The sequence below is a fragment of the Dendropsophus ebraccatus genome, chromosome 2 (genome assembly GCF_027789765.1).
Source record: "Dendropsophus ebraccatus isolate aDenEbr1 chromosome 2, aDenEbr1.pat, whole genome shotgun sequence".
In the NCBI taxonomy this organism is placed as follows: Eukaryota; Metazoa; Chordata; class Amphibia; order Anura; family Hylidae; genus Dendropsophus; species Dendropsophus ebraccatus.
In genome coordinates, this window is record NC_091455.1 from 914,214 (window position 1) to 936,185 (window position 21,972).

Genomic DNA, 21,972 nt, shown 5'->3' on the forward strand with positions numbered 1-21,972 from the left:
CTGGGTCAGGGGTGGGGTCCTGTAGGATGACTGGTCTGTACTCTGGGGCAGGGGTGGGGTCCTGTAGGGCGACGGGTCTGGGCTCTGGGGCAGGGGTGGGGTCCTGTAGGGCGACTGGTCTGGGCTCTGGGTCAGGGGTGGGGTCCTGTAGGGCGACTGGTCTGGGCTCTGGGGCAGGGGTGGGGTCCTGTAGGATGACTGGTCTGGGCTCTGGGGCAGGGGTGGGGTCCTGTAGGGCGATGGGTCTGGGCTCTGGGTCAGGGGTGGGGTCCTGTAGGGCGACGGGTCTGTACTCTGGGGCTGGCTTGGCATCCTGCAGGATGACGGGTCTGGGCTCTGGGGCAGGGGTGGGGTCCTGTAGGGCGATGGGTCTGTACTCTGGGGCAGGGGTGGGGTCCTGTAGGGCGACGGGTCTGGGCTCTGGGTCAGGGGTGGGGTCCTGTAGGGTGACTGGTCTGGGCTCTGGGTCAGGGGTGGGGTCCTGTAGGGTGACTGGTCTGTACTCTGGGGCTGGCGTGGCATCCTGTCGGGTGACTGGTCTGTACTCTGGGGCAGGGGTGGGTTCCTGTCGGGTGACGGGTCTGGCCTCCAGGGTGCGCGTTATGTCCTGTAGGGTGACTGGTCTGTACTCTGGGTCAGGGGTGGGGTCCTGTAGGGCGACGGGTCCGGGCTCTGTGGCAGGGGTGGGTACCTGTAGGATGACTGGTCTGGGCTCTGGGGCAGGGGTGGGGTCCTGTAGGATGACGGGTCTCGGCTCTGGGGCTGGCGTGGCATCCTGTAGGGCGACGGGTCTGGGTTCCAGGGTGCGTGTTATGTCCTGTAGGGTGACGGGTCTGTACTCTGGGGCAGGGGTGGGGTCCTGTAGGGTGACGGGTCTGGGCTCTGGGGCAGGGGTGGGGTCCTGTAGGGCGATGGGTCTGGGCTCTGGGGCAGGGGTGGGGTCCTGTAGGGCGACGGGTCTGGGCTCTGGGGCAGTGGTGGGGTCCTGTAGGGTGACGGGTCTGGGCTCTGGGGCAGGGGTGGGGTCCTGTAGGGCGACGGGTCTGGGCTCCAGGGTGCGTGTTATGTCCTGTAGGGTGACGGGTCTGGGCTCTGGGGCAGGGGTGGGGTCCTGTAGGGCGACGGGTCTGGGCTCTGGGGCAGTGGTGGGGTCCTGTAGGGTGACGGGTCTGGGCTCTGGGGCAGGGGTGGGGTCCTGTAGGGTGACGAGTCTGGGCTCTGGGGCAGGGGTGGGGTCCTGTAGGGCGACGGGTCTCGGCTCTGGGGCAGTGGTGGGGTCCTGTAGGGCGATGGGTCTGGGCTCCAGGGTGCGTGTTATGTCCTGTAGGGTGACGGGTCTGTACTCTGGGGCAGGGGTGGGGTCCTGTAGGGCGACGGGTCTGTACTCTGGGGCAGGGGTGGGGTCCTGTAGGGCGACGGGTCTGGGCTCTGGGGCAGGGGTGGGGTCCTGTAGGGCGACGGGTCTGGGCTCTGGGGCAGTGGTGGGGTCCTGTAGGGCGACGGGTCTGGGCTCCAGGGTGCGTGTTATGTCCTGTAGGGTGACGGGTCTGGGCTCTGGGTCAGGGGTGGGGTCCTGTAGGGTGACGGGTCTGGGCTCTGGGGCAGGGGTGGGGTCCTGTAGGGCGACGGGTCTGGGCTCTGGGGCAGGGGTGGGGTCCTGTAGGGCGACGGGTCTGGGCTCCAGGGTGCGTGTTATGTCCTGTAGGGCGATGGGTCTGGGCTCTGGGGCAGTGGTGGGGTCCTGTAGGGCGACGGGTCTGGGCTCCAGGGTGCGTGTTATGTCCTGTAGGGTGACGGGTCTGTACTCTGGGGCAGGGGTGGGGTCCTGTAGGGTGACGGGTCTGGGCTCTGGGGCAGAGGTGGGGTCCTGTAGGGCGACGGGTCTGGGCTCCAGGGTGCGTGTTATGTCCTGTAGGGTGACGGGTCTGTACTCTGGGGCAGGGGTGGGGTCCTGTAGGGCGACGGGTCTGGGCTCTGGGGCAGAGGTGGGGTCCTGTAGGGCGATGGGTCTGGGCTCTGGGGCAGAGGTGGGGTTCTGTAGGGAGATGGGTCTGGGCTCCAGGGTGCGCGTTATGTCCTGTAGGGCGATGGGTCTGGGCTCCAGGGTGCGTGCTATGTCCTGTAGGGTGACGGGTCTGGGCTCTGGGGCAGTGGTGGGGTCCTGTAGGGCGACGGGTCTGGGCTCCAGGGTGCGTGCTATGTCCTGTAGGGTGACGGGTCTGGGCTCTGGGGCAGGGGTGGGGTCCTGTAGGGTGACGGGTCTGGGCTCTGGGGCAGGGGTGGGGTCCTGTAGGGTGACGGGTCTGGGCTCTGGGGCAGGGGTGGGGTCCCGTAGGGCGTTGGGTCTGAGCTCCAGGGTGCGTGTTATGTCCTGTAGGGTGACGGGTCTGGGCTCTGGGTCGGGCATGGCGTACTGTAGGGTGATTGCTGTCTCTTTGCCCGCAGCCCTCTAATATCCTGCTGGATGCGGACTGTCTGGTGAAGCTGTGTGACTTTGGCCTGGCGCGCTCCCTCTACCAGATCCAGGAGGATTCTGGGAATCCAGCTCTCACGGAATATGTGGCTACACGATGGTACCGTGCTCCAGAGATATTACTGGCATCTCACAGGTACATGGGGGAAATGATGGGGCATGGCTGCTGGTGGGCGGTCAGTGCCTGTATCCTGAATGCCCACTGTGACCCCCTCAGGTACACCAAGGGTGTGGATATGTGGAGTGTGGGCTGTATCCTGGCCGAGATGCTGCTGGGCAAACCGCTCTTCCCGGGCACCTCTACCATCAACCAGATAGAGCGCATCATGAGTGTCATCCCCACGCCAACACAAGAAGGTAGGTGTATCGCCAGTCACAGGAGACGGGTGTCCCCCCCGTATCCCCAGTCACAGGCGACGGGAGTCCCCCCCCGTATCCCCAGTCACAGGAGACGGGTGTCCCCCCTGTATCCCCAGTCACAGGAGGCGGGTGTCCCCCCCGTATCCCCAGTCACAGGAGATAGGAGTCCCCCCCGTATCCCCAGTCACAGGCGACGGGAGTCCCCCCCCCCCCCCCCGTATCCCCAGTCATAGGAGACGGGTGTCCCCCCCCCGTATCCCCAGTCATAGGAGACGGGTGTCCCCCCCCGTATCCCCAGTCACAGGCGACGGGAGTCCCCCCCCGTATCCCCAGTCACAGGAGACGGGAGTCCCCCCCCCCGTATCCCCAGTCACAGGAGACGGGAGTCCCCCCCCGTATCCCCAGTCACAGGAGACGGGAGTCCCCCCCCCCCCCCCCCGTATCCCCAGTCACAGGAGACGGGAGTCCCCCCCCCCCCCCCCCGTATCCCCAGTCACAGGAGACGGGAGTCCCCCCCCCGTATCCCCAGTCACAGGAGACGGGAGTCCCCCCCCGTATCCCCAGTCACAGGAGACGGGAGTCCCCCCCCCCCCCCCGTATCCCCAGTCACAGGAGACGGGTGTCCCCCCTGTATCCCCAGTCACAGGAGGCGGGTGTCCCCCCCGTATCCCCAGTCACATGTAAGTGCACCCGGCACTAACCTTCCACCAGTCATCTCTACTCATCCCCATCAACCATTAACCTCTTAAGGACGCATGACGTACCGGTACGTCATGCGTCCGCAAGAGGAGTTCAGAGTGGGACTGCATCTGATTACTGTATGGCACGGTCCGATCGCCGTACCCGCTAATACAGTAATCAGATGCAGCTGTCAAAGATGACCGATTACCGGACGCATCTTATCCCTGGTGTCTAGTGGTGTCTCGTGGTCTTCGCCGGGGGGGGGGGGGGACTAACCCTAACCTCGGGGGGGGGGGGGGGGGGAAATAACCTTAACCTTAACCTTAACCCCAGGGGGGAATAACCCTAACCCCAGGGAGGGGGGAATAACCCTAACCCCAGGGGGGGGGGGGGAATAGCCCTAACCCCAGGGGGGCTTCTAGTATAAGTGTAAAAAAAAAAAAGTGTTATTAGTAAAAAGCCCCCTCCCCTAATAAAAGTGTCACGTCCGGGGCAGGGAAGAGTGAGCCCTATCTGAACCCAGACCCCTATCCCTACCTGCTTGGACGACCTGCCCTAAACAGCAGTCCCCAACTGGGCGGCGGTCCCTACACTGGCTAAGTGCAGGAGGGGAGATGAAACAGTACAAGTCTGGAGGAAGCAAGGGCAACAACAAAAACAGGAGAACTACAAGTCCCAGCAGACCTAACCATTAAGGCTAGACAAAGGAGAAAGATAAACCAAATACCAACAAGCCAGGTCAAACCAGGAAGTCACGTCATACACAGAATCACAATCCAGAAGTACCACAAGTCCAAGCCAGAAGTCAAACCGAGAAAGCAGTCCAGGGAAACAAAGAACAAACCAAACAAGCCGAGTCAGAACCAGGAGGTCACGTCAGATCCAAATCAGAATCCAAAAGACAACGTCCACAATATAGATGAAGAGGTCAAACACAGAGAGGAGCACACAATAATCGCACGAGCCAAAAGACTTGGTCAGGGGCGAGGCAAGGAAGCCTCCACCTGTTTATATCAGAGCAGGGAGGGAGTAAGGAGGCAGCATCAGCTCTGATTGGCCCGGCGTCTCTGTACTCTGACAGGCTGAACAGCATGCCTGTCAGACAGTCCAGACGCCTCCCCCCTTTCCAGCTGGTGTGCTGAGAGAGCAGCTATGTTCATAACAAAAAGTCTGAATCACCCCCCTTTTCCCAGGTTTTTATTAAAAGTAAATAAATAAATAAACATATTTAGTATCGCCGCACACGTAATCGCCCGAACTATTAATTAATCACATTCCTGATCTCGCACGGTGAACGGCGTCAGCGCAAAAAAATCCCAAAGTGCAAAATTACACATTTTTGGTCGCATCAAATCCAGAATAATTGTAATAAAAAGCGATCAAAAAGTCGTATATGCGCAATCAAGGTACCGATAGTTTTTTGCGCCATGATGTGTTCTTTCTGACACCTGACACAGCGCCATAGAGCAAAGGATAAAAGCGCTATAAGCCGGGGACGGAGCGATTGTAAGGGACGTATATTTGGTAACAATGGTGTGAATTTCTTCCATCAGATACAATATAAGTTATACGTGTTATATATCGCTGTAATCGTAACCACCTGAGGAACATGCATAACAAGTCAGTTTTACCCCAGGGCGAATGGCGTACAAACAAATACCCCCCAAATAAAAGAAATGCGTTTTTTTGTTCAATTTTACCAAACTTTGAATTTTTTTCTGGTTTCGCAGTGTACTTTATGCAAAAATTCAGCCTGTAATTGCAAAGTACAATTAGTGACGCAAAAAATAAGGATAAGGGCTGATGTGGGTCTCTAGGTGGAAAATGCAACTGCTATGTATGTATGTATGTATGGCCGTATATACACAAGGAGGGAAAAACGAAAACGCAAAAATGAAAAGTGGCCCCGTCCTTAAGGGGTTAAAGACACAAGACCAATAATTTCTTAAACTTATGTATTTATTTATTTATATATTTATAAGTATTAACTAAACCAGGTTATAGCCAAAGTGTCCACCCCAACAGGGGTGACATCCCCAAAAATGCCGGCCTAAGCCGAGCATACCCCAAAAGGGGCGTGGCCCATTCCACAAGTACTTGCAGACCCAGATTGTGATGGTGTCCACCTTTCAGACATCGGACTTAATATCTTCAAAGTCCTCGAGGTCACAATGGTGGTAAGACAAACCACCGATGGAAGCGAGAAATCTCGCCACTCCCCTATTAAGCCTACGTCTTATGTGTTCAAGATCGAAATAACCATGGTACGACCAAGTCCACCTAGGCAAGAAGGCTGTGAGGGAATAACCATGGTACGACCAAGTCCACCTAGGCAAGAAGGCAGTGAGGCAATAACCATGGTAAGACCAAGGCCACCTAGGCAAGAAGGCTGTGAGGGAATAACCATGGTAAGACCAAGTCCACCTAGGCAAGAAGGCAGTGAGGCAATAACCATGGTAAGACCAAGGCCACCTAGGCAAGAAGGCTGTGAGGGAATAACCATGGTAAGACCAAGTCCACCTAGGCAAGAAGGCTGTGAGGGAATAACCATGGTAAGACCAAGTCCACCTAGGCAAGAAGGCTGTGAGGGAATAACCATGGTAAGACCAAGGCCACCTAGGCAAGAAGGCAGTGAGGGAATAACCATGGTAAGACCAAGGCCACCTAGGCAAGAAGGCAGTGAGGGATTAACCATGGTAAGACCAAGGCCACCTAGGCAAGAAGGCAGTGAGGGAATAACCATGGTAAGACCAAGGCCACCTAGGCAAGAAGGCAGTGAGGGAATAACCATGGTAAGACCAAGGCCACCTAGGCAAGAAGGCTGTGAGGGAATAACCATGGTAAGACCAAGTCCACCTAGGCAAGAAGGCAGTGAGGCAATAACCATGGTAAGACCAAGGCCACCTAGGCAAGAAGGCTGTGAGGGAATAACCATGGTAAGACCAAGTCCACCTAGGCAAGAAGGCAGTGAGGCAATAACCATGGTAAGACCAAGGCCACCTAGGCAAGAAGGCTGTGAGGGAATAACCATGGTAAGACCAAGTCCACCTAGGCAAGAAGGCAGTGAGGGAATAACCATGGTAAGACCAAGTCCACCTAGGCAAGAAGGCAGTGAGGGAATAACCATGGTAAGACCAAGGCCACCTAGGCAAGAAGGCTGTGAGGGAATAACCATGGTAAGACCAAGGCCACCTAGGCAAGAAGGCAGTGAGGGAATAACCATGGTAAGACCAAGGCCACCTAGGCAAGAAGGCAGTGAGGGAATAACCATGGTAAGACCAAGGCCACCTAGGCAAGAAGGCTGTGAGGGAATAACCATGGTAAGACCAAGGCCACCTAGGCAAGAAGGCAGTGAGGGAATAACCATGGTAAGACCAAGGCCACCTAGGCAAGAAGGCTGTGAGGGAATAACCATGGTAAGACCAAGGCCACCTAGGCAAGAAGGCAGTGAGGGAATAACCATGGTAAGACCAAGGCCACCTAGGCAAGAAGGCAGTGAGGGAATAACCATGGTAAGACCAAGGCCACCTAGGCAAGAAGGCTGTGAGGGAATAACCATGGTAAGACCAAGTCCACCTAGGCAAGAAGGCAGTGAGGGAATAACCATGGTAAGACCAAGGCCACCTAGGCAAGAAGGCAGTGAGGGAATAACCATGGTAAGACCAAGGCCACCTAGGCAAGAAGGCAGTGAGGGAATAACCATGGTAAGACCAAGGCCACCTAGGCAAGAAGGCTGTGAGGGAATAACCATGGTAAGACCAAGGCCACCTAGGCAAGAAGGCAGTGAGGGAATAAACTGTGTAAAACATTCAACATAAGCTCAATATGGTGGGGCCTCCTCCCCACATCATTGCCACCTGCCTCTATGACAATGGACAAACACACTTTCTTTTTTTTCAAGTTATATAAATCTTTATTCTCCCTTTTACATCACACATCAATTACAAAATTTCCAGAAATAAGCAACAAATTTAACCCTTTAAGGACGGGGACAATTTCGATTTTTGCACTTCCGTTTTTCCCTCCTTGTGTATATAAGGCCATACATAGCACTTGCATTTTCCACCTAGAGACCCACATGAGCTCTTACTTTTTGCGCCACTAATTGTATTTTGCAGTGACGGCTGAATTTTTGCATAAAGTCACTGCGAAAGCAGGAAAAAATTATATGTGTAGTGAAATTTTTTATTACAATTTTTCTGGATTTGATGCGACCAAAAATGTGTAATTTTGCACTTTGGGATTTTTTTGCGCTGACGCCGTTTACCGTGCGTGATCGGGAATGTGATTAATTCATAGTTCGGGCGATTACGCACGCGGCGATACCAAACATGTTTAAAAATAAATATCTATAACATGGGAAAAGGGGGGTGATTCTGAGGGGAGGGGGCTTTTTATTAATAACAACACTTTTATTTTGACTTTTACACTTAACCCTAGGGTTAGGGTTATTCCCCCCCTGGGGTTAGGGTTATTCCCCCCCCCCCCCCGGGGTTAGGGTCATTCCCCCCCCTGGGGTTAGGGTTATTATTCCCCCCCCCCCCCCCCCCCCCCCCCCGGGGTTAGGGTTATGCCCCCCCCTGGGGTTAGGGTTATTCCCCCCCCCCCCCCGGGGTTAGGGTTACTCCCCCCCCCGGGGTTAGGGTTATTCCCCCCCCTGGGGTTAGGGTTATTCCCCCCCCCCCCCCGGGGTTAGGGTTATTTCCCCCCCTGGGGTTAGGAATATTCCCCCCCCCCCCCCCCCCCCCCCCCGAGGTTAGGGTTATTCCCCCCCCAGCCACTTCCTCCCCCCCCCCCCCCCCCCCCCCGGGGTTAGGGTTATTCCCCCCCCTAGGGTTAGGGTTATTCCCCCCCCAGCCACTTATTCCCCCCCCCCCCCCGGGTTAGGGTTATTTCCCCCAACTGGGGTTAGCGTTATTTCCTCCCCCCCCTGGGGTTAGGGTTATTTCTCCCTCCCCCCGGGGTTAGGGTTATTCCCCCCAGCCACTTATTCCCCCCCCCCCCCTCGGGGTTAGGGTTATTCCCCCCCCAGCCACTTATTCTCCCGCCCCCCCCCCCCCCCCCCCGGGTTAGGGTTATTTCCCCTAACTGGGGTTAGCGTTATTTCCCCCCCCCCCCCCCCCTGGGGTTAGCGTTTTTCCCCCACCCCCCTGGGGTTAGGGTCGTTTCCCCCACCCTGGGTTTAGGGTTATTCCCCCCCCCTCCCCCCGGGGTCAGGGCACCTGTATTCTAGCCAGGCCCCCTTCGGCGCCCTATAATGGTGTTGCAGCCAAACAACACTCTGCCACTAAATTTAACAATTGGTTTCTATGGAGACCCCATATCCCACCCCTCAGGAGATAATCCCAGATTAGGAAGTGCTCTCCTGTAGGCCCAGTACACATAAGAGGTCCCCATAAGTGGGGCGAATGTATAGCCTGTACCTGGCAGCCTTCCATCTACCCAAGCGCATAATGTTAGTGGGTTACAAAGAGCAGACATGGATGCTTGTGCAGCGGCCCCAATACGAAAGGAATGTGCGCTAAAAGAATCACCATGCACTCCCAGCGTGCGCAAACACTGCTTAAAAATGGCAGAAAATTGGAACCTAGACAGGGCCGAACCGTCTGCATGAATGAAAAAGCAGTCTGATACACCCGGATGAATTTTCACAAAATCCAAGAGCGACTGAACAGGGGAAGCCATAGAACCAGGCAGGCGATTGAGAGACACCACAATACCCTTACCTAAACGATCCGTTTTAGAATGTCGCACACAAACACGCAAAGAATGAGGGGTATAAGACACATCAGATAGCAATAAGGGGGACTGAGACCGAGTATTAGCAGCCACTAATTCCCCTAAACGGAAGACCCCCAGAAATAAAATAAATAAAAGGCCAAAGCGTTGAAGCTGCAAACGACACAAAGGGTCGGCAATATCATTTACCCCTCCTGGCAGAAATTTCGCCTTGACTCAAATGTTAAGTTTGAAACAAAGTTAAACCAACTTAATGAGAAGCTCAGACCTAGAGGAAAGGCGATTCAGAGCATGTAAAACGCCTTTATTGTCAGTACACACCAGAATCCGCTTGTTTCTAAAACAAGGCCCACACACAGATAAAGCAAGCACACCAGGAGCACAATATTGGACATAACTCCATTTGCAACCCAGGTAAGAGCCCAGGGACCAGCACACCAGTGCCCTGACCAATACGCCCCATAACCGATCGACCCAGCCGATCAGTAAACAAGCTCAGGGCAGACGCCTCTACAAAGTCTTCCTGCCACACAGATCTACTGTTGACGGTAGACAGGAATTGATCCCATAAAGCAAAGTCCTCCTGCAAATAACTCGTCAACCGTGTGTGGAAACCAGCAGATTTCAAGCCTCTCGTAGCCATAGAAAGGTGGCAAGAGAAAACTGTCCCCATGGGAATGGCCCGAACTGCAAAAACTAAGTTGCCAAGTAAACAATGCAATTCTTTGAGAGTGATCTTTGTTTTGGGCAAAATCTTAGCAAAGTCTGAGTTTTCAAAACTTAAGCTACAGGCAAACGAAATTCCATTCTCTGGGAATCTATAACAATGCCGAGAAATTCCAACCTAATGCATGGCTCAATGGTCTTGTCCAGAGCAAGTGGCACCCCGAAATAATTGCAAAGAGACCTAAAAGTATTCAACAGAAAAGCACACGCCCCAGTACCCCCTAGGCCAACGAATAAAAAATCGTCGAGGTAATGGATTGTAGTAAATCCCAATCTATAAAAGAGCTAAAGGCTTCGAAATAATAGCAAGAAAGGCTAAAACCCATAGGAAGGGACTTGTCAAAGTAGTACTAACCATCAAACACAAAACCTAGGGAGTTATAACCTGAAGGAGAAACACTGAGAAGACGAAAGGCTGACCCCCCCAATCCCCTTGTACCTTCGGATAGCTGCTTTTACTCCAAGATCTGTCCTGCGGTCCGTTCAGCAGGGGATGCAGTTATTGTCCTATAAAACAACTTTTAAAATGGCAGGCCTGTGCCCAACAGCCGTGACCTAGATTGTGTCTGCATTAGGCTGGCACCACCCCTCCTCCTTCCTCCCCACCCTCCTCATCATTAGGAATGCTCCAGGCAGATTGTCTCCTATTCTCCACCTGTGTCAGCACGGCACATGGGCTGGATCGTTAAGGCAGCTGTGTAGTTTTCACTGCAGAGGAATAGGAAAAATGGTGAAGAGGGTGGGGAGGAGGGACGGAGGGATGGTGCAAAGTAAGGGCACAGAGATTCTAAGCCACGGCCAAAGGGCATGGGGCTGCAAGTTTAAAAGTAGTTTTTTAGGACAATAACTGCATCACCTGCCGAATGGACCCCAGGACAGATCTTGGATTAAAAGCAGCTATCCGAAAGTACAAGGGGGGGGGGGGGGGGTCAGATTGTGGGTACAGAGTCACTTTGTTAGCTAAAGCTGATATTAAAGCATGACAACCTGTCATTCTAACTAGCTCTAATGCATCATAAAAGGAACTATAGGACACAGAAAACCAAGTGGTATCAACAGAAGCATTAAGGGAGCTGTATAAGACGTGATGTATAAGACGGTATAAGTGGAGGTCAAATGGACCTTCAACTCTCCCCTCACTCATTTCTTTACCAATCTTTTGGCGCACAATGTGCAGATTTAAGATTACACACTAATTGACAAGCCAGACCATCAAATTCAGCGACCATAAAGCCATCAACAAAAGGTGACCACAACATCCTAGCCATCTGAGGCTTTGGGTTAGCCATGGCCGCATTCTTGTTACATTCACCGGCGTCCAGACTCTGTAAGGGAAGCAGGTTGTTGTGAGGTTTGGGCGAGATGCTTGAAGCACCGAGTGACTGGCTGAGCCCCGCCACAGTGGGCACATTTGTGTCAGTACATGCAGTTCCCAAACCACCTACATTGTGAGTAATTATATGCAAAGCAGACCCCTATACGCAAGGAGCAACAGGCCGAGACCTCTGTGGGATCATGAGGCTGATGCATAAACCCACGTCCTCCTGACCCCACTCCATGCCAGGATGTACGGACAACTTTTCATCATATAGTAACCAAGTAACCTCCAAAGTTTCTATACGCCTCTAAAATCATGTCCACGTGTTGAAACAACAACACAGTGGTCTCTGGGGGGGGGGGAATCCTTCGTCAAGTACAGTTGTACAGATACAAAATGACTGTAACCAGTTGTTGAATGATCCATTGATAGGAGGCTTTTTGCGCTCCTCCTTCTCATCCTTTTTATCAACTTTAACTTCCTTAAAATGTGGTAATAGTGTAAAAACATCCATATTTTCCAACCTCCAAATCTTTTCCTCAATAGCACCATTCAAATGGTATCCCAAAGGGGAAATCTGACACTTCCGAGCCTCCTTCATGCAAATGTCAGGCACAATAGGAGGCTGTGCATCCTCACATTTATCCTGACAGACAGGGAGATGCCTGTGCAGTCTATCTGAGGACGGAGACCCCCAGGGCCGCTGACACATAGGATTAATACAGTCAGAAGACGCTGCAGACCTCTCTCACTCACAGACCAGACAGGACAGAATCATCCAGGGAAACTGCTTATGCTGTGCGGAGGGGAGACCCTGAGGGGAGATAAGGCATAGGAGGAGTATGTCCGGCCTCTTCAGGTGTCGCTCCCACCACAAGCCCCGTATTCTTAGCAGCTGGCCCTCCTGTGGTCTGCCCGGCCTGCTTCTTGCCCACCTGGGACGGCGGCGTCACCTTCTTCTTCTGCCTCTGCACCCAACCCGTGGTGCGGCGGCGAATGGTAAATCCGCGCTCCCCACCAGCAAGTGCAGCAGCTGGCTCTCCGTCTCCACCATCTCCGGCACCACCTGTAGACTAGCTCCATCCCAGCGTCACAGCTCTGCCCGGTGGCGGCCCCTGCCCCTCGCTGTATCCCCAGTCACAGGAGATGGGTGCCCCCTGCCCCCCCCCCTATATCTCCAGTCACAGGAGACGGGTCCCCCCCCCCCCCCATCCCCAGGAGACGGGTCCCCCCCCCCCCCCATCCCCAGTCACAGGAGACGGGTGTTCCCCCCCCCATATCCCCAGTCACAGGAGACGGGTGTTCCCCCCCCATATCCCCAGTCACAGGAGACGGGTGTTCCTTCAGTATCACTGGTCACTCTTCTCTTACAGACATCCTGGCTATACGGTCGGACTATGGAGCATCGGTGATCGGCCGAATGAACGTTCGGTGAGTCTCATGTCTGGGTGGTGAGCATGATGTGGGGTCACCAATGTTATCCGTTACCCCCCTGTGACCCCCTTCTGTGTCCTGTAGTCAGAGGATTCCTCTTCTGGAGCTGCTGCCTCCCAGTTGCCCCCCAGAAGCCATTGACTTGCTCAGCAAACTCCTGGTCTTCAACCCTGACAAGAGGCTGACGGCAGAGGAGGCGCTGGAGCACCCGTATGTGCGCAGGTGGGTGCCTGTCCAGAGGTCACAGGAGGTATGGTGGCCATCATATGACCATGGACCCCTCCCCCCCCCCCCCCGTACCTCGGCTGTCCCCCATTACCCTATACTCCGGCTATCCTCCATCACTGACCCCTGTACTCCGGCTATCCCCCTTCACTGTCCCCCATTACCCTATACTCTGGCTATCCCCCTTCACTGACTCCCCTCCCCCCCGTACCTTGACTGTACCCCACTACCCTGTCCTCTGTACTCTGGCTATCCCCCATCACTGACCCCCTTAACCCGGCTATCCCCCATCACTGACTCCCTTACCCCGGCTGTCCCCCATCACTGACTCCCTTACCCCGGCTGTCCCCCATCACTGACCCCCTTACCCCGGCTGTCCCCCATCACTGACCCCCTTACCCCGGCTGTCCCCCATCACTGACCTCCATACTCTGGCTATCCCCCATCACTGACTCCCTTACCCCGGCTGTCCCCCATCACTGACTCCCTTACCCCGGCTGTCCCCCATCACTGACCCCCTTACCCCGGCTGTCCCCCATCACTGACCCCCTTACCCCGGCTGTCCCCCATCACTGACCCCCTTACCCCGGCTGTCCCCCATCACTGACCCCCTTACCCCGGCTGTCCCCCATCACTGACCCCCTTACCCCGGCTGTCCCCCATCACTGACCCCCTTACCCTGGCTGTCCCCCATCACTGACCCCCTTACCCCGGCTGTCCCCCATCACTGACCCCCGTACTCTGGCTATCCCCCATCACTGACCCCCGTACTCTGGCTATCCCCCATCACTGACCCCCGTACTCTGGCTATCCCCCATCACTGACCCCCGTACTCTGGCTATCCCCCATCACTGACCTCCATACTCTGGCTATCCCCCATCACTGACCCCCGTACTCTGGCTGTCCCCCATCACTGACCCCCGTACTCTGGCTGTCCCCCATCACTGACCCCCGTACTCTGGCTATCCCCCATCACTGACCCCCGTACTCTGGCTATCCCCCATCACTGACCCCCGTACTCTGGCTATCCCCCATCACTGACCCCCGTACTCTGGCTATCCCCCATCACTGACCCCCGTACTCTGGCTATCCCTTATCACTGACCCCCGTACTCTGGCTATCCCCCATCACTGACCCCCGTACTCTGGCTATCCCCCATCACTGACCCCCGTACTCTGGCTATCCCCCATCACTGACCCCCGTACTCTGGCTATCCCCCATCACTGACCCCCGTTACTCTGGCTATCCCCCATCACTGACCCCCGTACTCTGGCTATCCCTTATCACTGACCTCCGTACTCTGGCTATCCCCCATCACTGACCCCCGTACTCTGACTGTCCCCCATCACTGACCCCCGTACTCTGGCTATCCCCCATCACTGACCCCCGTACTCTGGCTATCCCCTATCACTGACCCCCGTACTCTGGCTATCCCCCATCACTGACCCCCGTACTCTGGCTATCCCCCATCACTGACCCCCGTACTCTGGCTGTCCCCCTATCACTGACCCCCGTACTCTGGCTATCCCCCATCACTGACCCCCGTACTCTGGCTATCCCCTATCACTGACCCCCGTACTCTGGCTATCCCCCATCACTGACCCCCGTACTCTGGCTGTTGGAGTAAAAGTAAGGCAGCTCACTGAACCTCCGCTGGGAAGCCTGGATGGCACACAGCAAATGCAAAGACGAAGAAAGAAGTTGCTGACACAAACAGAGCATAAAGGACGCATGTGAACAGCAACCAACAAATTTGTCTTCAAAAAGCCAAAACATGCAGGTTTACAAATACTGGTAACATGATTATAATAGATGCAATGAATGTAATCACCTACAGCATATAATGCATCCAGCAACTATATAAATATTCAGTAAGTGAGGAGAAGATCATGTCGCTGATTCAGTCCATTGGGGACTCTGGTGGCTAGAAGGAAAATCCAGTAACTTTCTCTATTCAGGAGTTTCCGTTTGTGTTCTCCCCCTCTTATTGGACGGGTGACTTTTTCAATGCCCGTAACACGTAATGACTCTGTGGACCCTGAATGGACAGTACGAAAATGCCTTGTTAGCATGGATACACTCGCTGTCAGGCTAGATACATCTGAGATATGGCGCCGAATGCGTTCTTTGAGAGACCGTGTAGTGCAGCCCACGTACTGAACCTGACACACATCGCAGGCTGCCAGATACACCACATGTGATACAGTGTTACAGGTCAGGCCTGTATTTAGAGTTCATGCTGCCCTAGGCACTTTGCACGCAGAGGCGCCCCCCCCCCCACGTTGCTGCACATGCATGGTATATACCCTGGCACTTGGGTGCCGCTCTGCTTGATGCCGCTGTTCTCATCAAACAGACGTGATGGAGGAAGGAAGGAGGCCGGGGACGTCTTAGTTTGGGGGCCGCTTCTGTCCAGTGTTGGACTGGGGTACCTGGGGCCACCAATATAGAACCAGTGAGACACGACATGCTGACCCGCTTCTTTCCTGAATTCATCTGTATCTGTGACAAATCTCAGAACCCCCTACACTTATACAGCTCTCAGGGTATGCTGGGAGTTGTAGTCTCTGAGAGGACAACCCTGTAATAAATCACTGTATGCAGAGTCTCCTGGTGGCTGCAATCTGTGGGTGACAACCATCAGCCCTGAGGGTCCAGCAATACATCTGTCTACAGCCGCAGTTATCATAGGATTGTACTACTGTACTACAACTCCCAGCATATCCTGAGGGCTGCAGACTGTTCTGGGAGTTGTAGTGCCTGCAGCTGTTGTAGTTGGGTCCTATACACTGGATGCTTTGTGGCATATAAGAATACATAGATCTGTGGGGGCTCAGTGCAGGGAAGTGACCCCAGAACATCACTAATAGGGGATAGGGGGAGATGTTTTTGTTCTGTCCCCTATTAGTGATGTTCTGGGGTCACTTCCCTGCACTGAGCCCCCACAGATCTATGTATTCTGATCTTCCACAAAGCACCTAGTGTATAGGACCCAACTACAACAGCTGCAGGCACTACAACTCCCAGCATGTACTGACAGTCTGCAGCCCTCAGCATATGCTGGGAGTTGTAGTAGTTGGATTCTAGTTTAAAAGTTTGGGCTAGTGTACTGTAGTGACCACGGGGCTGTGTCAGTACACTACCACCAACAATACACTGACCCATTTAGACCCCAATGGTACACAGGCTCTGCACACTATAGAAGTGATTACAGTGCAGTTACTAATGACTCACAGGTGACATCTTCTCCAATTGCTGTCGCTCACTCTTTGCTTTCCTCTCCAACTCGCAGCCAACATGAAGACTTCTCCGACCACAACTAGTCTGCAAGCAGGCAGAGCAGGGGTGACTGGGGAAGGGAGGCAGCTGGGGGTGACTGGGGAAGGGAGGCAGCTGGGGGTGACTGGGGAAGGGAGGCAGCTGGGGGGGACTGGGGAAGGGAGGCAGCTGGGGGTGATAGGGAAGGGAGGCAGCTGGGGGGTGCTGGGGAAGGGAGGCAGCTGGGGGTGACTAGGGAAGGAGAGGCAGCTGGGGGGGACTGGGGAAGGGAGGCAGCTGGGGGGGCTGAGGAAGGGAGGCAGATGGGGGTGACTGGGGAAGGGAGGCAGCTGGGGGGACTGAGGAAGGGAGGCAGCTGGGGGGGACTGGGGAAGGGAGGCAGCTGGGGGGGACTGAGGAAGGAAGGCAGCTGGGGGGGACTGGGGAAGGGAGGCAGCTGGGGGTGACTGGGGAAGGGAGGCAGCTGGGGGGGGACTGAGGAAGGGAGGCAGCTGGGGGTGACTGGGGAAGGGAGGCAGCTGGGGGGGGACTGAGGAAGGGAGGCAGCTGGGGGGGTGACGGGGAAGGGAGGCAGCTGGGGGTGACTAGGGAAGGGAGGCAGCTGGGGGGGGGAAGGGAGGCAGCTGGGGGTGACTAGGGAAGGAGAGGCAGCTGGGGGGGACTGGGGAAGGGAGGCAGCTGGGGGTGACTGGGGAAGGGAGGCAGATGGGGGTGACTGGGGAAGGGAGGCAGCTGGGGGGGACTGAGGAAGGAAGGCAGCTGGGGGGGACTGGGGAAGGGAGGCAGCTGGGGGGGACTGAGGAAGGAAGGCAGCTGGGGGGGGACTGGGGAAGGGAGGCAGCTGGGGGTGACTGGGGAAGGGAGGCAGCTGGGGGGGGACTGAGGAAGGGAGGCAGCTGGGGGTGACTGGGGAAGGGAGGCAGCTGGGGGTGACTGAGGAAGGAAGGCAGCTGGGGGGGACTGGGGAAGGGAGGCAGCTGGAGGTGACTGGGGAAGGGAGGCAGCTGGGGGTGACAGGGGGAGCAGCTGGGGGGGACTGAGGAAGGGAGGCAGCTGGGGGGGACTGAGGAAGGGAGGCAGCTGGGGGGGACTGGGGAAGAGAGGCAGCTGGGGAAGGGAGGCAGCTGAGGGTGACAGGGAGAACAGCTGGGGGAAAGGGGGAGCAGCTAGGGTGGCAGGGGAGAAGCTGGGGTTCAGGGGGAGAGGCTGGGGGTCAGGGGGAGCGGTAGGGGGGCAGGGGAGAAGCTGGGATTCAGGGGGAGGGGCTGGGGGCAGGGGGAGAGTCTGGGGGGGCAGGGGAGAGTCTGGGGGTCAGGGGAGTGGCTGGGGGGTAGGGGGAGAGGCTGGGGGCAGGAGAGAGGCTGGGGGGGCAGGGGAGAGGCTGGGGGGTAGGGGGAGAGGTTGAGGGTTAGGTGGAAGGGCTGGGGGGCAGGGGAGAGGCTGAGGATGCAGGGGGGCGGGCAGACGCTGTGGGGCAGGGGGGAGAGGCTGGGGGGTCAGGAGAGAGGCTGGGGGGGCAGGGGAGAGGCTGGGGGGGCAGGAGAGAGGCTGGGGGGGCAGGGGAGAGGCTGGAGGGGGCAGGGGAGAGGTTGAGGGTTAGGTGGAAGGGCTGGGGGGCAGGGGAGAGGCTGGGGGTAGGGGCAGAGGCTGCACCCCAGCAGGGGAGCAGCTGAGGATGCAGGGGGGCGGGCAGACGCTGTGGGGCCGGGGGGGAGAGGCTGGGGGGGTGACGGGGCGGCCAGGAGCAGGATGGGCAGGCAGGCTGGTTCCCTCCCCCCATGCAGCGCCGAGGTCCGGGGCAGGGGCTGAGCTTCCGGCGCACACACAGACTGACAGAGGCCGGAAGCTCACAGCTGCAGCCCCGCGGTCCCGGATCTTCTCTCCTGCTCGGCGATGACGTCACATCACGTGAGCGCCGCCGAGCAGGAGAGAAGATCCGGGGCTGCAGCTGTGAGCTTCCGGCCTCTGTCAGTCTGTGTGTGCCGGAAGCTCAACCCCTGCCCCGCACCCCGGACCTCGGCGCTGCATGGGGGGAGGGAACCAGCCTGCCCATCCTGCTCCTGCTCCCGGTTGCTCCGTCACCCTAGGACTAGGCACCTGTGGGCCGGTGCCTACGGAGGTTTTTTTATTATTAAAAAAAAAAAAAAAGTGTTCCCCGCAGGGCGCCGCCCTAGGCACCGGACCACGGGTGCCTAGTGGCAAATACGGCCCTGTTACAGGTAATGTATGAGCGTATACTGTATTCCTTGCTAGTTACAAAAGACTGAAGATTGGCCCCAGTTTTTAGATAGCCACATGTGATGCATCTGCCATGACCGCACTTGTGACAACCCTTGTGTGGTATCAGGCACTTCCTTCTTCATACTGCTTACTGGAAAATAGACTTGGTGATAGTCTAGAGCCAAGGGTGGGGCCCCGTCTGGATACCACTCGTACTCCCCCACTGACTATCTTGTCTAACAAGGGATCCTGCCTGAGAACCTGTAAATATTTGGTAATAATTTTTCTGATGTCATTAACCCCAAGCCGCACCATGCAGTTATAATACGTCATCGTGCTGAAACTAACCTTCTACCATGACGTATTATAAGTGCGTGGCTTCAGATGCTCGCTGTTTACACAAACAGTGACCGGAAGCTGACAGTCTAGTGTAACTGCCACTGGAGTTCCAGCATCGGCAATTGCCGGCATTGGTGGATCGGTAACGGTAATTGATGTGGTAAAAAATACATAAAATTTGCATTTTCTTTGCAGAGATTCCAATGTAATCCTAACTTTTCACTCTTACTTTGCAGCTATTCCTGTGAAATGCCCAAAGGGTTAAACTGTGTGACTGTAGATTTTAATACTTGAAAGGGTGAAGATTTCAAAATGGGGTAAATTATGGGGGTTTCTAGTATACAGGCCTCCAAAATATACTCCAAAACTGAACTGGTGTCTAAAGAATTTCTCAGCTTGAAATTTTCATGAAAAATTAGAAAATTGCTACTAAACATTAACGGCCTCTATCATCCTAAACAAGTAAAAGCATGTGCACCAAATGCTGTTATTATAAAGTAGACATGTTCTAGATATGAATTAACAAATAATTTATGTAATATAACTATTTTCCTTATTGGCAGAGACTTTCAAATGTAGAGAAATGCTATTTTCAATTTTTCACAACATTTTGGAGTTTTTTCACAAAAAAATTCTAAAGTTATAAACCCAAATTTACCACTAACATAAAGTAGAATATGTCACGGAAAAAACTATCTTGGAATTAAAAGGATTGGTTAAAGCATTCCAAAGTTATTGATGCTTAAAGTGACACATGTCATATTTGAAAAATTTGGCCGTGTCCTAAACGCCAAAACTGGCTGTGTCCCCTATGGGTTAAATTGGCGACTAAAGGTGGTAACAAATGTGGGTATGGAGGCAGATGGTTGTTTGTGCTTTCATCACAGCAGAGTTATCTATCAGATCATTTCTGTTTAAAGAGGCTGCTCTGTTATGTGCCTGTTCACACTGTGTAACCTCTAGACAACAAACCTTTTTGTAGCTTCTCTGATTCCGCAGCAAAAACGGTGTCATCTGAGCAGTTACGCCGTAAACGGTGCCATTCCCCATATGGGACGTCGTTCACCACATGGGGGGGGGGGCAGGATGTGGCTAGTAGCAGTGAGTTTCCTGCATTTTCCTTTCTATAGGGGGAGATGTCAAATCTATTATTCCCTATCTAGATATTAATATCCAGAAAGGAAATCTTATCTCCACCAAAGGTGGAAGTGAAGCTCAAATTCATGTCATTTGAATTAACATACCGTAGAAATTCCGAACATCTGTTGTCTGACCCACACCAGACGATCAGCAGATCATCTATGTACCTGCCCAGCCAGACTATCTCTTGGAAAAAAGGATTTTGCGGTGAAAAAATGTATAGCGATTCCCATAGCGACATATAAATGCCCGCTAGGGATGGGGAGAACTTAGCCCCCATAGAAGCTCCCGGCGTCTGCAGATAGAAATCGCCATCGAACATAAAAAAATTGTTATTCAAGAGATAGTCTGTAGCCAGGACAAGGTACTCCTGCAGGCAACTTACCTAGGGCAGAACGTCTTGCCATGGACCAGCTTCGAGCGAACCCAGACCTCATAATCCGCAGTGCGGACAAGGGAGGTATGGTTGTTCTTCTCGACGCTGGCCTGTATGAAATAATGAATAAAAAACTTTTAAATGATCCTATGCGCTATAGGAAGCTGCCTGGTAATCCTATAGAATCTTGCCAGAAGGCTCTGGACAAAGTCTTACTTGAGGGTCTGCACAGAGGCGTCTTAAACCGGAGGACACATGATTACTTGAGAGTATTGGAACCAGTCACCCCAATTTTTCACTCTTTACCAAAAGTGCATAAAGGGTTTTTTCCTCCCCTCCCCGTCCTATTGTGGCGGGTATAGGTTCCTTGGGTGAACGATTGGGTGACTGGGTTGACCATTTCTTACAACCACTCCCACAGGTCACTCCCACATATATTTGTGACACCAAGCATGTTTTGGGCCTTTTGGAAATGATGACTGTGGAATCAAATTACAGTGTAGCCACATGTGACGTGACTGCACTGTACTCGTCGATCCCCATAAACCTGGGCTTACGGGCACTGAAAGACTTTCTTCACATGCATAGCCCATATAGCCAGGTTCTGCAGGAGTACCTTGTCCTGGCTACAGACTATCTCTTGAATAACAATTTTTTTATGTTCGATGGCGATTTCTATCTGCAGACGCCGGGAGCTTCTATGGGGGCTAAGTTCTCCCCATCCCTAGCGGGCATTTATATGTCGCTATGGGAATCGCTATACATTTTTTCACCGCAAAATCCTTTTTTCCAAGAGATAGTCTGGCTGGGCAGGCACATAGATGATCTGCTGATCGTCTGGTGTGGGCCAGACAACAGATGTTCGGAATTTCTACGGTATGTTAATTCAAATGACATGAATTTGAGCTTCACTTCCACCTTTGGCGGAGATAAGATTTCCTTTCTGGATATTAATATCTAGATAGGGAATAATAGATTTGACATCTCCCCCTATAGAAAGGAAAATGCAGGAAACTCACTGCTACTAGCCACATCCTGCCCCCCCCCCCCATGTGGTGAACGACGTCCCATATGGGGAATGGCACCGTTTACGGCGTAACTGCTCAGATGACACCGTTTTTGCTGCGGAATCAGAGAAGCTACAAAAAGGTTTGTTGTCTAGAGGTTACACAGTGTGAACAGGCACATAACAGAGCAGCCTCTTTAACCCCTTAAGGTCCAAGCCAATTTTCGTTTTTGCGCTTTTGCTTTTTCCATTTTATGTTTAAAAGTCCATAGCGCTTGCATTTTTTCACCTAGAGACGTATATGAGCGCTTATTTTTTGCGAAACCAATTGTACTTTGCAATGACAGGCATAATTTTTCCATAAAATATGTTGTGAAACCGGAAAAAAATCATTTGCGCTGTCAAATTGAAAAAAAACCGAATTTGTTTTGATTTCGGGGAGATTTGCATTTACGCCGTTCGCCCTATGGTAAAACTGACTTGTTATACATGTTCCTCAAGTCGTTACGATTACAGCGATATATAACATGTATAACTTATATTGTATCTGATGGCCGGTAAAAAATTCAAACCATTGTTACCAAATATACGTTCCTTACAATCGCTCCATTCCCGGCTTATAGCGCTTTTATCCTTTGGTCTATGGGGCTGTGTCA

At 54.0% G+C, this 21,972-nt stretch overlaps 1 protein-coding gene across 1 annotated transcript in view; it reads left to right on the top strand.

Annotated features, from left to right (window-relative positions):
- The window catches only part of MAPK15 (mitogen-activated protein kinase 15), a 68,154-nt gene that overhangs the window by 39,374 nt on the left and 6,808 nt on the right, over positions 1–21,972 (top strand). Inside the window, exons 7-10 of the mRNA XM_069959759.1 lie at positions 2,446–2,609; positions 2,691–2,830; positions 12,671–12,728; positions 12,816–12,953. Coding sequence (XP_069815860.1) covers positions 2,446–2,609; positions 2,691–2,830; positions 12,671–12,728; positions 12,816–12,953 — 500 coding nt within the window. The remainder of the gene's footprint in view (positions 1–2,445; positions 2,610–2,690; positions 2,831–12,670; positions 12,729–12,815; positions 12,954–21,972) is intronic.